General features: G+C 34.9%; 1 protein-coding gene across 1 annotated transcript; it reads right to left on the bottom strand.

Annotated features, from left to right (window-relative positions):
* Nucleotides 1-4,752: 4,752 nt before the first annotated feature.
* Nucleotides 4,753-8,211, bottom strand: LOC136200662 (uncharacterized). Its single transcript, XM_065991085.1, has 5 exons — nt 7,375-8,211; nt 6,611-7,072; nt 5,920-6,297; nt 5,772-5,839; nt 4,753-5,141 (listed from the first exon to the last, which is right to left on the bottom strand). The coding sequence occupies exons 1-5, from the start codon at nt 7,972-7,974 to the stop codon at nt 4,928-4,930; spliced, it is 1,722 nt and encodes a 573-aa protein (XP_065847157.1). The 5' UTR covers nt 7,975-8,211; the 3' UTR covers nt 4,753-4,927.
* Nucleotides 8,212-12,686: the final 4,475 nt, after the last annotated feature.

Here is a 12,686-nt window from a genome sequence, read left to right as displayed (position 1 = left end):
AAAGACAACGTAGGAGTAGAATTGTACCTTATACTTAGAAGTTCTGAGCCCATCTTGTGCTCAAAGAATACTACATCTCTGCTTCTCACCACTTTCTTCTTCTCTGGATCATAGAGTCTAAAACCATACTCTTCATCACCATAGCCAATAAATACACAAGGATTAGTCTTGGAATCAAGCTTTGATCTCTGTTCTTTTGGCACATGCATGTATGCCTTGCATCCAAAGACTCTCAAATGTGAATAAGAAGGGTCTCTACCCTTCCATGCTCTCTCGGGTATCTCAAGGCCAAGAGGAATCGATGGTGAACGATTGATCAAGTACACTAAAGTATTAACAGCTTCAGCCCAAAATGTCTTTGGAAGATTAGACATTCTAAGCATACATCTCACTTTCTCCACAATTGTTCTGTTCATTCTCTCTGCTACACCATTATGTTGAGGGGTACCGGGCACAGTTTTTACATGTCTAATTCCATGGTATGAGCAATAATTCTGAAATCCTTTAGAAGTGTACTAACCACCATTGTCAGATCGAAGACACTTCAATTTTCTTTCTGTCTCCCTTTTTACCATGACATGAAACTTCTTGAAAGTTTCAAACACTTCACTCTTTGTCTTCAACATGTAAACCCAAGTTCTCTGAGTAGCATCATCAATAAAAGTGACAAAATATTTACTTCCACCAAGAGATTCCACCTCTAAAGGACCACAAACATCAGAGTGTATCAACTCCAACTTTCCTTCCTTTTTTGTAGACTTCTTAGAAAAGGAAGCTTTATGTTGCTTTCCTGCTAAACAATAATCACAAGGGTCAAAAGAAACAGATTTATCAACAGGAATAAGAGATTTACCTGCCAAAAGCTTTAACCCTTTATCTGTCATGTGTCCCAATCTTCTATGCCACAAATTTGGAGAGTTCTTTTCTTCAACTGCATTTAGCTCAACAGAACATACACTCAAGTATGTTTTATACAAAGAACAACACAAATCACCTCGAGCAACTGTCAATGAACCCTTGGACAATCTCCATTTGCCATCTTCAAAGGTATGCCTGAAGCCTTATTGATCAAGAACATTTGCAGACAACAAGTTAAGGCATAAATCGGGAATATGGCGCACATTCTTCAATATAAGCATGCACCCAACACTTGTCTTCACCCGAATATCACCCATGCCAACAATGCTTGCTGAACTCTGATTTCCCATCTTGACACTACCAAAATCTCCTACTTTGTAGTTCAAGAAGTATTCCTTTCTAGGAACATAATGATAAGAAGCTCATGTATCAACAAGCCACTCTGTGTCTGAACCATCAACATGATGACACTCACTAGTTGCACAAATCAAAGCAACACCATCATCACTTTTAGCAGTGACAGCTGCAGTATTTTTATCATCTCCATCCTTTTGAGAATCTTGCTTCTTGCCTTGTTCTCTTTTCCAACGATAACAATATTTCTTTATGTGACCTGGTTTGTTGCAGTGATGACATAGCATAGGCTCTTTCCCATCTTTGGACTTAGACCTACCTCTCGAGTTACCATGCCTCTTTGGACCTCTACTCTTGCCTCTACCTCTGTTCTCAACAACAAGAGCTTGTGAATTATCAACTCCCATCTCCTTTCTTCTTATCTCTTCATTAAACATACTCTCTTTGATCACATCCAAAGAAAGTACACCATCCGGAGCAGAGTTACTAATAGTCACAACAAGAGTTTCCCAACTGTCTGGCAATGAACTCAACAGAAATAAAGCCTGCAACTCATCATCAAGAATAATCTTCACAGTGGTAAGTTTGTTGATTATATCTTGAAAATCACTAAGGTGTTCAGAAACTGACTTCCCACTTTTCAACTTCAAATTAACAAGTCTCTTAATCAAAGAAGCCTTGTTATAAGCAGTCTTTCTTTCATAAAGACCTTCTAATTTCTTCCACAAATCATATGGGTCGGACTCTTGAGAAACATGGTTGAAAATGCTAATGTCAACCCATTGTCTAATAGTCCCTAAAGTCTTTCTTTTCAACTTTTCCCATTCTCTATCTTCCATCTTTTCAGGTTTAACCGGTTTAGACACACTACCATCCTCTTTAATTTCTGTATCAATTGGGTCATACAAGTCTTTGCAATAAAGAAAATCTTCCATCATAGGTCTCCATATAGAATAATTGGTTGATGTCAATTTAACCATGAACTATTACTGCTATTAGATTCCATAGCTAACGTCAAAATTAACCTTGCTCTGATACCAATTGAAGGACCCAAAAGACGGGTTACCAATAACACGCGGAATACCAATAACAACACCACAAGGATCTATCTCACAAACAATCAACCAAAGTACAACCCAAGTTCCAAATCAAAGCAACAAATATAACTACAAGAATGGAAATCTAAACCACAATCAAACACACAAGATTTATACGTGGAAAACCTCTTCGGTGTGAAGAGTAAAAACCACGGGACCTTTGAGGAGTCCACCCTTCTTCTCTTATTATGATAAAATTGAGGGCAAAACAACAACAAAGTTCTTACAAAAGGTTTATAACCCACCAACAACCATGAAACAATAAGAGATCACAAGAAGAAACAAATACCACAAAAGAGAAGAATCAGTCTACAATCTGCCCCAACTCCGAACAGACCTTCCAGATATCCGAACGACAATCACAACGGTAAGAACATGGAACAATATGTCAAGAAGCTCCTGTCTAAAAATCGTGACGATCCGACGGTTCAAACTCCGGGAATCCACAAAAACGTGGACTGACATGATGTAGAAAAGCAAAAAACGAATTTCTCTTTTGTGTGTGTCTTTTCTTCTTCCTTCACTTGTCTCAATAATGACAATTCATTCACTTAAATACACATTAACCTAAGCTTCTCAAAGAAGCCAAAGTTAATAATAAATGGACCTTAAATATGGGCGGGACCCATAACACTCTCAAACCACATAAAGTTAACTAATCCACAAAAATAAGCAAACTTCATCGAAGATAATAAGAGCATCTCCAATAGAGGGTGCCCAAAAGAGTGTCAATTGATGTGACATCAGATTTGATAACTTTTAAAGGGTGCCCACTATTAGAGTGATTGTGGATGCCAAGGAAAGTTGTCAATTTTTGGCAGCTTGTTTATTTTTTTTAATATAAAATCTATGGTCTCTCTCCTAGAAATAATAAAATCTGGAGCCTTTTATTTTTAATATTTATAATAAAATAATAATTTGTAGGATTATAATGGTAATTTTTCAAGCAACCTCTATTGAAGTATTTTTAAGTAAAGGTTGTCAAAAGTGATGTGGATGAAAGAGACAATAAAATATTATATTTTGGGATTATGTGTTAAGTTTTAGCACTTTTTAGACATCCTCTATTGGAAATGCTCTAAGTTCATAACAGTAAAAAATCATTCCAAATATGAAAATCCACCAATTTTATAGGTAGGATAAACCAAATTTTCTTGTCTCCAACAAGGTATTGTCCCCGAACAATCCCTAAACATATGAAGCAGTGATTCATTGTGATAACCGCAAAAACAAAATTTACCCAAAACATTAATTCCTTTTTTCAAAACAAACAAGACATTTTTAGAGTTTTATAACCAGATTGACAAATTGGATCATTTTGAGAAATAATTCATCAAATTGTATTCTTAGTCATCAATCTTATCAGCTATCTTTCACGTGTGCATCATTCAATCACTTATTAGTAACAGATAACAAACATATGATTAGTCGTGGATTTTTTTTTTTAAAAAAATATATATTTTCTTTTGTATGAATTGGATAAAAAAAATTCATATATTTCGCCGAATTTATAAATATTAATCTTCAATTATATTATTAAATTAAGAAAATATGAAATCTTTTTTGTTTGAACCAACGGATATACAATTAGTGCAGAATAAAAAACAAAATATTTGTGCATTATAATAGTATCTGAAATTGATCCAATTTGCCAAGGGGTAATGCATTATAATAGTATCTGAAATTGATCCAATTTACCAAGGGGTAAAATTGCACCATTTTAGATATTACGGATAAAATTACTCCTGAAGGTAAACGTTAGAGGTATTTTTGTATCTTATCCTTATAAAAAATCACTTATTTTTCATTTTTCCATATTTTATATGTTTTCCCATTTTCCTCATTTTTAATCACTTATTTTTCATTTTTCCATATTTTATACATTTTCCTCATTTTTAACCTTTTTCTCCTGTTTTTGTTAATTTTCAGTGTTCATTTTTATATTTTCCTTTTCATTTTTGTATTTGTTTTATTTTTTTCGTTTAATAACAATTATAAATAATAAGTATTCATAATAAAAAGAATAGGAGAACTTACAATGTGGGTTCATAAAGGTTTTTTTAATGTTAGATAAATAAATTTGTAAAATAAATTTGAATAATGCACTTATGATTCTATTACAATAAAAATAATCGACTAACCAAACCTAGTAAAATAATCGACTAACCAAACCTAGTAATTTTAACAAAAACCTCCAAACTAAACCATTAGGCATTAGGGCTTACAAAATGCCATCAATAAATCTCCTGAAAAACAGTTCCCTTCCAAGTCCAATTTAACTAAAATTTTACCAAAAACCTCTGAACCAAGCACGAGATTTCTTATATCAATGAAAGAGAAAAAGAAAATATGCCAAACTCAATGCTTTCTTGCAATTTAACCTCAACGGGAGTAGGAAATAAAAATGGTTTCACAATTTGATCTTTCACTACACATTCAACCATTGAAGATAAATATCAAAGCATTAGAATATCAAAGCATTTAAACATACAAAATATTTTCTACATCCTAAAGCCTAGGGTTAACATTTTTTTACATGCCCAGAGTAAGTAGACTACTCGTAGCTCTTACTCTTTACACAGACATCTGGTAGGAAAATTAAGGCCAGCCAAATAAAACTACTGACCAGACATCAATGACATTGCTCGTCTAAATTGTAAAGATCGCAATGCTGACTCAGGAAAGTTCTTGTCATTCGGAAAAAATAATCCACCTTCCGGAGGCAGCAAGAGCTGTCGGTTGCCCATAAGACTACTTCCACCAGGTTTTGGAGGTGAAACTTCTTTTCTATTCTTCACATACTTGAAGAACTCTGAAACTTGACGAGCATAGCTTCAAAAAACAAAAGCACACACATTAGTCCAACATCGAATGACCTTTAACTTCGCTATATATGACTAATTAAAGAAAGCATGTCATAGAAAACAACCAAATAGGACCGCACAAATAATGACGCCTCAGCAACTTATACATGTGGCACGCAACAAAACTAACACTCATGAACTGATAGCTTCTGCATTCCTGCGCACCAGTCATGATGAAATGCTTGCAGTCTAAGAACTTTAACTTTCTCATTAATGTTCTAATAGCGTCAAAATAACACATACAAGGCAATTCAGCCAAAAATAATCAGCAAAAATGATTGCAGGACCAGGTGAATCATATAACAAGAACACTTATCGCAATTACCAAACAGTCATTGGCCATTTCAATATAATGTATTCATCCATGTGTTGAAGATGGTATAGAATGTGGCCAACATGTCATCAATGGTAATATAATGTCGCAGATATGGCACACCGCTTGTGCATTGACCAGTATCTGACCCCAATTTCAAAATGGAGCAAAGACTCACAAATGCTCAGAAAGCAAATTGAATCCCATTAATCATAGACAACCAGAACATGACGAAAATGAAAATCATGATATTCTATAATATTATTTCTGGGAATTTGCACTTACTGCTCCTTTGCTTCAGTATCTCTGCTGAAATCAATATTAGCTTCGCAGTCAAGAATCAATGCAGGTACCTGCTCATAACCCAAAGAAAAAAAAAAGTAAGCCTTCTTTCATAGGTATGTGAATTTTACATGCAAAAGTTACACGATACCTTTTGAATGCTTGAATGCATATGATCGCCTTCCAAATAAAATACACGATCTCTTATCTCAGGATGCAAAGAGTTATCAAGTTGTAGTGGTGGTTCACTGAAGGCTAATACTCCGTGATTACCACTTTGAAAAGGGAACAGCCAGCTCTCATGCTTTTCATGCAAGTCCCGGAGATAATCTATGGAGACACCACCCTCTTCTGCTCTCCTTCGTAGCTGCATTCTCTTGTGGCAAGTATCAGGAGTAGCTCTAAGATAGATAAAGCCATCAGGAATAAGCCCAGGCAAAACTGATACAACTGGATCAAACCATGAGTCATAGATGCTAATTTCCATTTCATTCATCCACTTCGCTTCATGCACAGCCCTTACAAAGACCTTTATAAAGCAACAACGAATATTATGAGTATCAGCCTTGAAACTCTAAAATCAGGTTTTCGTTTGTCTCCGATGGGTTCAAGCAAATGAGATAGAACTGCAAAGTTTTGAATCCATGTCTGGTTACCATTAAATTTCAATGTGAGAAAATTCCAAAATCTGGTGAGACAATTCCATCATTTGGATAGAGTATGACTTGCCCATTCATATTAGAATTGAATGCACACGCTCATAACCGTTTGAATAATTATAAAGTTATCTCTTTTGAAATTTATATAAAGCTACAAAAGAGAAAAAAGAAATGAGGACTTACCATTCTATCACTGAAAACACTCCTTTCCATCAACCTTAGAGGCTTGATTCCAGCCGATGACTCTCTCTCTTGCATCACTCGTGTGACAAACACATAATTCTGGAAGGTATATGCATACCTCTGAGGCTCTGCATAGAAAGCATCAAGTATATTAAAATGGTCAGGCCCTATATCCTGCCACTTATCAATGGGCTCAGGCACCACTTCAACAAGATCACGAAGCTCTATCGTATCCCTGACTATTCTCTGAAGAAACGTAGTCTTTCCAACGCTTATATTACCCTCAACACAAAATGTGATTCTATCCTTTTGTGAGGACTTCACATCTGTGCTTGTATCCTTTAATTCTTCATCCACAGTCTCTTTAATATAAACCGTTATACTCTCAGCATGATTTTTATGAATAATTCCAACAGAACTCTGCAAGTACTCTACCATTTTCTCATTAGACTTCCCTCGAAACTGCAAAATTGCAAACCAGAACCAAATTCAGTACAAAATTAAGAAAGACAATAAACCCAACAAAAGTATGAAGCTTCCAATGTTGACCATTCATACATTATGCTGAACCAATTTAATTAAACTCCAGCTATTCAAGATAATTAGAGCAATTAAAACAAAATCAAACAGACAAAACCGTAATTTCAGTTCAGTCTTGCAACAAACAGAATTCAGCTAGTTTCTTTCCATCACATAAAAAACTAATTCAATGCTACAGAAGTTCATTAAGCTATAGTATTGCTGCAAAACTAACAATAACTTACCTTATCCTTATATAACTGTTTGAGCTCAGTCATTCCCCTAAACCCTTTCTCCACCAATTTCCTCAAATTTTTAGGCCCTACTCCTGGAATTGTCAACAAATCAGCGTTACTCAAAACCTCATTAGACCCCCTTTGCCGCCTATTCAATTTCACTGTCTTCTCCTCTTTTTCCTCTTTCTCACCGTCTCCATCAGAACCCTTTAAACCCTCAACGGCTGTTGCTGAAGCAGCTGTTACAGACCCATCTTTTCCTGCCACCGTGCAGAACCACGCGGGTCGGCCCACAGCCCAAGCCCGGAAAGGAGCTCTGATGGTTTTAATCTCAACTGAAGAGCGGCAGGGACTACTGTAAAAGCCAGAAGTAATTGCAGGTCGAACATTGGGTTTTCTAGCTACACAAGCAGAGAGAGACGAATAACCGGCGCCGGCAACAATACCAGCCGTCGGCATTGAGAGAGAAGAAAAGGACTCTTGTGTTACAGAAAATATACGAAACCCACAGCAATTGGGTTTATATCTAAAAGACATAGAAATAAAACCAGTACTAACGGAAGTACAGAGGAGGGGGCTTGAATGATTTCTGGGAAACAGCTTCTGCATCCCTAACAAGCATCTCAGTCTTCTTCCTTCTTCTACTTGTGGTTCTCTGTAGAAATAAGAGGGAAAGGGGAATTATGAAAAAGAGATAAAAGGGGGCATACAAAATTAGGGTTTAAGAGTTGGTATTTAAGGCGGGTTTTGTCTGCTGCGTGGATTTAGGAATAGTGTTTTGGGGTTTTTCGGCAGAGACGAAGCACCCAAAAATAAAAAAAGAAATAGTCTTTTTCTTGGGTTACTACAGTGACAAAGATTTTTCGACAGCCCTCTTAACTTTTTTAAAAACGTTGTGAGGTTATTATTCTTTTATCTTAGTATTTTTCTCTCACTGTGTTGTTTGGTAAATTTTAAATTTCATACCACATTTTTAGGCTCTGTTCTTTATCGCTGAAAAAAAAACTAATGTTATCAGAATCGGACCGGACATCAAACCGGATTGGTAAATGGGTCACGGGTCACTTGATCGGACCGGATGGCTCGGATTGGTCGAACCGAATGACGTAATAAATAAATAAATAATATTTACATATATTAAATATATATAACTAATTTAAAATTAATTTTATACATTATATATATCCAAAATAAATTATAAATAACATTTGGTTTGTTATTTTTTGTTAATTTGAGTCTTAAATATATGACAAATAAATTAAGTTCAGAATAAATTCAAACATATCAACGTATTATATGTCATGAGATCTTTTTAAAAATATATTATAAACTCAAAAAGGACAAGTGATGAATGAGAAGTTGATGCTCAAAGTGAACACCTTAAAATTGTTTGGAAGAAGTTAAAAGGAAATTAAACATTCACATCTCACATAGGAAAGAAAGGAGAAACTTAACTAGTTTATAAGTAAATGATATTTACAAGCCTTTAACTAATTACTAGAGAAAATGCTCTCTCACGCGCAGGGGGTGCAATCGATTAATTGTTGGGTTAGGGGCGCACCCGCACGACGTGGGCGACGCGAATGCCGTACCGAAATAGGGTCCCTTGGCTTGACCACTTACCAAAGTGCATTTGATTCGGTTAAAAAAACCTTAGATATCCAATTGAAATATGGATAAAAGAGACGGTGCAATTTCAGGATCAGAACTAATTTCTACAAATTAAATAACATTTATATAGTTAGTATTCATAAACATTTAATTAAAATAAAATTATGAAATATAATTGCTAAATAAATATTACCTTCTTCAATAGTTTCAAGATCTTCAACTTCTTCTTCATGCTTGAAAGCTTGAGTTGAAATTTTCAACCAATCTTGACAACAAATCAAAACCGCAGTTGTAGCAGGAGTTAAAGAACTCCTAAATTGATTCAAAGTTCTACCACTTGTGCTAAACGTAGATTCAGAAGCCATAGTTGAGCATTGGAGGAGATAGAACCCTAGAAAAAAATCAAAGCAGAGAGAATGGGTAAAAGAAGCACGAGATTCTATTTTATAAAATGTTTAAAAATTTTAATATTTAAAACTTCTAATATTTGTTACTTAATTAAATGGTTAACAAGAAGTAGAATTGGTTCATATGGTTAAGACGATTAACAATGTTCCATTTGGTTAGGTGTTTGATTCTCCATGTCTACATTTTAGGTAAATATTTTTTATTTCATTTTATAAACGGGAATTAATCGGGATAATTTTTATGACTATATAATAATGTTATACCTTATTAATAAATTATAAATTTATATTATTGTAATTAGTTTACCAAACCTTATTAAATATATAACTATATATTATATAATATTTCTCTTTATATAAAGTTAATGTATGAAATATAAATTTATTATTGTTAAACTTTCGGTTATTTCAGTTCGGTTCAATCCAATCCAATCCGGTTATCGGTCCGGTCCTGGATAAATTTCGGTCCAGTCCGGTCCAGTTTTTTGACGAAAAGTCAACGGTCCAATCCAGTTCGGTTCTCCAAAAAAAGTCAACGGTCCGGTCCAATTCCAGAGTTTTTTCCTCGGATATTCGGTCCGGTCCAGTAATCCAGTTCGGTTCTCCAAAAAAAGTCAACGGTCCGGTCCAGTATCTCCAGGATCCGCGGCCAGCCCTAGATGCAATTCCTAATTTTTAATATGGATGCATAATTTGGTTTTATTTTTTTAAGGAAAAAGTACAAAAATAAACCTTGTGGTTATACCCATTTTCGAACAACACCCGTGTGGTTTAAAAGTTTGCAAAGTGGTACCATGTACTTCATTCCGTTAGCAAACACATACCAAATTGACTAACGGTGTTAAAAGTCAAAGGGAAAAGAGTTAATTTGGTCCTTATATTTATTTATTTTATAAATTAACCCTCTTTATTATCTAATTATTACAAACAAATCCCAAAATAAAAAAATAAAAATCAATTATACCTTCCCCTCAAACTCTCCATTTTTTTTTAGCTTCTGAGCCAAGCCTTCCTCTCATGGCTAAACATATCAGCCTCGAAATTGATTCTTCCTCCTCCTCTGCCGCCGCCGCCACCACTTCCTCCGCCGCTGCAACTACACTTTCCTCCTCAAAACCACCGTCGAAATCCTCCAGAAAATCACCATAATTAACAGAATTAGAAAATGGCAATGAAGATAATAATAATAAAAGGCAAAAGAAAATTACCGAAATCCGACGTACAGAGTTGTTAGAATGAAAACTTGGGGAAAATGGGTGTCGGAAATCAGAGAACCGAGGAAGAAATCGAGAATATGGCTTGGAACTTATCCGACAGGTAAATGGCAACTCGAGCTCACGATGTAGCTGCTTTAGCCATTAAAGGTAACTCTGCTTTCCTTAATTTCCCACAATTAGCTCATGAACTTCCACGTCCGGCCACTAATTCTGCTAAAGACATTTAGGCCACTACTGCTAAGGATGCAGCCGCATCTTTCTTGCCTGAAGAAGCCGAGCTGAGTAGCCAAGGAGATTTTCAGCATAGTAGCTCTCCTGATTCCGATGACACATTGTTTGACTTGCCGGATCTGTTATTCATCGATGTCGTTGTTCATCATAACAATGGGTTTATTCATTATTCTCCTCCACATGGCAGCTCTGTGTGACGGATCCGGTTCCGGCTTGAAGAGCCGTTTATTAGAGGGTGTTTGTTAGAGGGATAATGAGGTGGAAGAATGGGAAGTTTGTTTAGTGGTTCAATTGATTTTAGAGAGAGAAAAATTAAGAGATAAGAGAGAGAAAGAAGAAAAAAAAAGAAATGATAGAGATGAAGAAGATGGTATAATTGATTTCTATTTTTTATTTTTGGGGTTTATTTGTAATAATTAGATAATAACAGGAGTTAATTTATAAAATAAATAAATATAAGGACCAAAATAACTCTTTTCCCTTTGACTTTTAACCGTTAGTCAATTTGGTATGTGTTTGCTAACGGAATGAAGTACATGGTACCACTTTGCAAACTCTTAGACCACATGGGTGTTGTTTGAAAATGGGTGTAACCACAAGGTTTATTTTTGTACTTTTCTCATTTTTTTATTAAACGATATATACTTTAATAAACTATCATTTCTTTACTTTTATCTAATTTATAAATAATGATAAACTATAAATAATAATAATTATAATTATAATAAATAATGATAAATTATAGATAAATAATTATAATAATTATAATATAATAAATAATGATAAATTACTGAATACTGAAACTGAATGCTGAACTGAACTGAACTGAACTGATTATTACTGAAATTAAGTGATAAAGAACATGGCCTTATTTTCATAAGAAAATCAAATAGTTATGAGCCAATTTGATTAAAGATAAAGCACATTCACCTCAATGTCAATAGTGAATGCGAAAAGGTAAATCTAAAAGTTATGTACAGAGTGTTACTGATGATATTTTGTATCATGAACAAGATAACCAGCGAAAGGAACATAAGCAAATCTTCAAGCGGATGATAATAGTTTGAAAAAGACTTCATCAGGTGAATTTTGGGAAGTTCTCTTTCAACAATTTTTGGACAAAATGAGTGGGATATCAAATTCTCTCTCACATCCCTCTTTCGCAACAGATGTTATTAACATGTGTTCTTCTTGTCGCATCAAAGAACTCCTCTTTTACCTCGTTATGTAGGCATTGAAGACCATAGTGAACATTGTGTACCTTTTTATGAGCATGGTGAATCTATACACTCAAAATATGTGTAAGATTTTTCCCACCACTTTACTTCGAGTAGTCCAGGAATGGAACATAGAATTAGTTGCAAAGTCGATTGATTCATTTCTCCATCTGAATTTGTTTGTGGCTCAGTTTGTCGGGATTGATAAAGCTCGGAGGATAAGTACATATCTTCATGATACCCTCAAGCGGAGCATCGAGCCGTTGTGGGATTATCTAACTTGTTTTCCTTTGTTAAGTCTCTAAATTTTGAGGTAGTAACTGACGCCTTAGTAAAAGAAACTTGTAAACCCTTATGACAAAAATGTTATATTGATACCCCTAGTACTTTCGAGAAGCTAATGGAAATCAAGCAGAGATTTATCCATTATTATCTTGCAAACTATTCGGAAGCAGAAAAGCATAAAGTCTGTAGGATTTCACAATGTGATGACAAATGAAATCAAATAAATGACAATGGAGAATATCATCATCGATGATATGACGCCTCTTTCTTGAGTCGCATACGATGGAACAATTGGTGCCCACTTGGTCGAGATGAACAAAAGCTACACAAATTTTAGGAGTGTTCAACATCGG

Source organism: Euphorbia lathyris, chromosome 7, assembly GCF_963576675.1.
Source record: "Euphorbia lathyris chromosome 7, ddEupLath1.1, whole genome shotgun sequence".
NCBI lineage: Eukaryota > Viridiplantae > Streptophyta > Magnoliopsida > Malpighiales > Euphorbiaceae > Euphorbia > Euphorbia lathyris.
The sequence above is the reverse complement of the archived record's forward strand: the minus strand, read 5'-3'. Positions and strand labels throughout refer to the sequence as shown.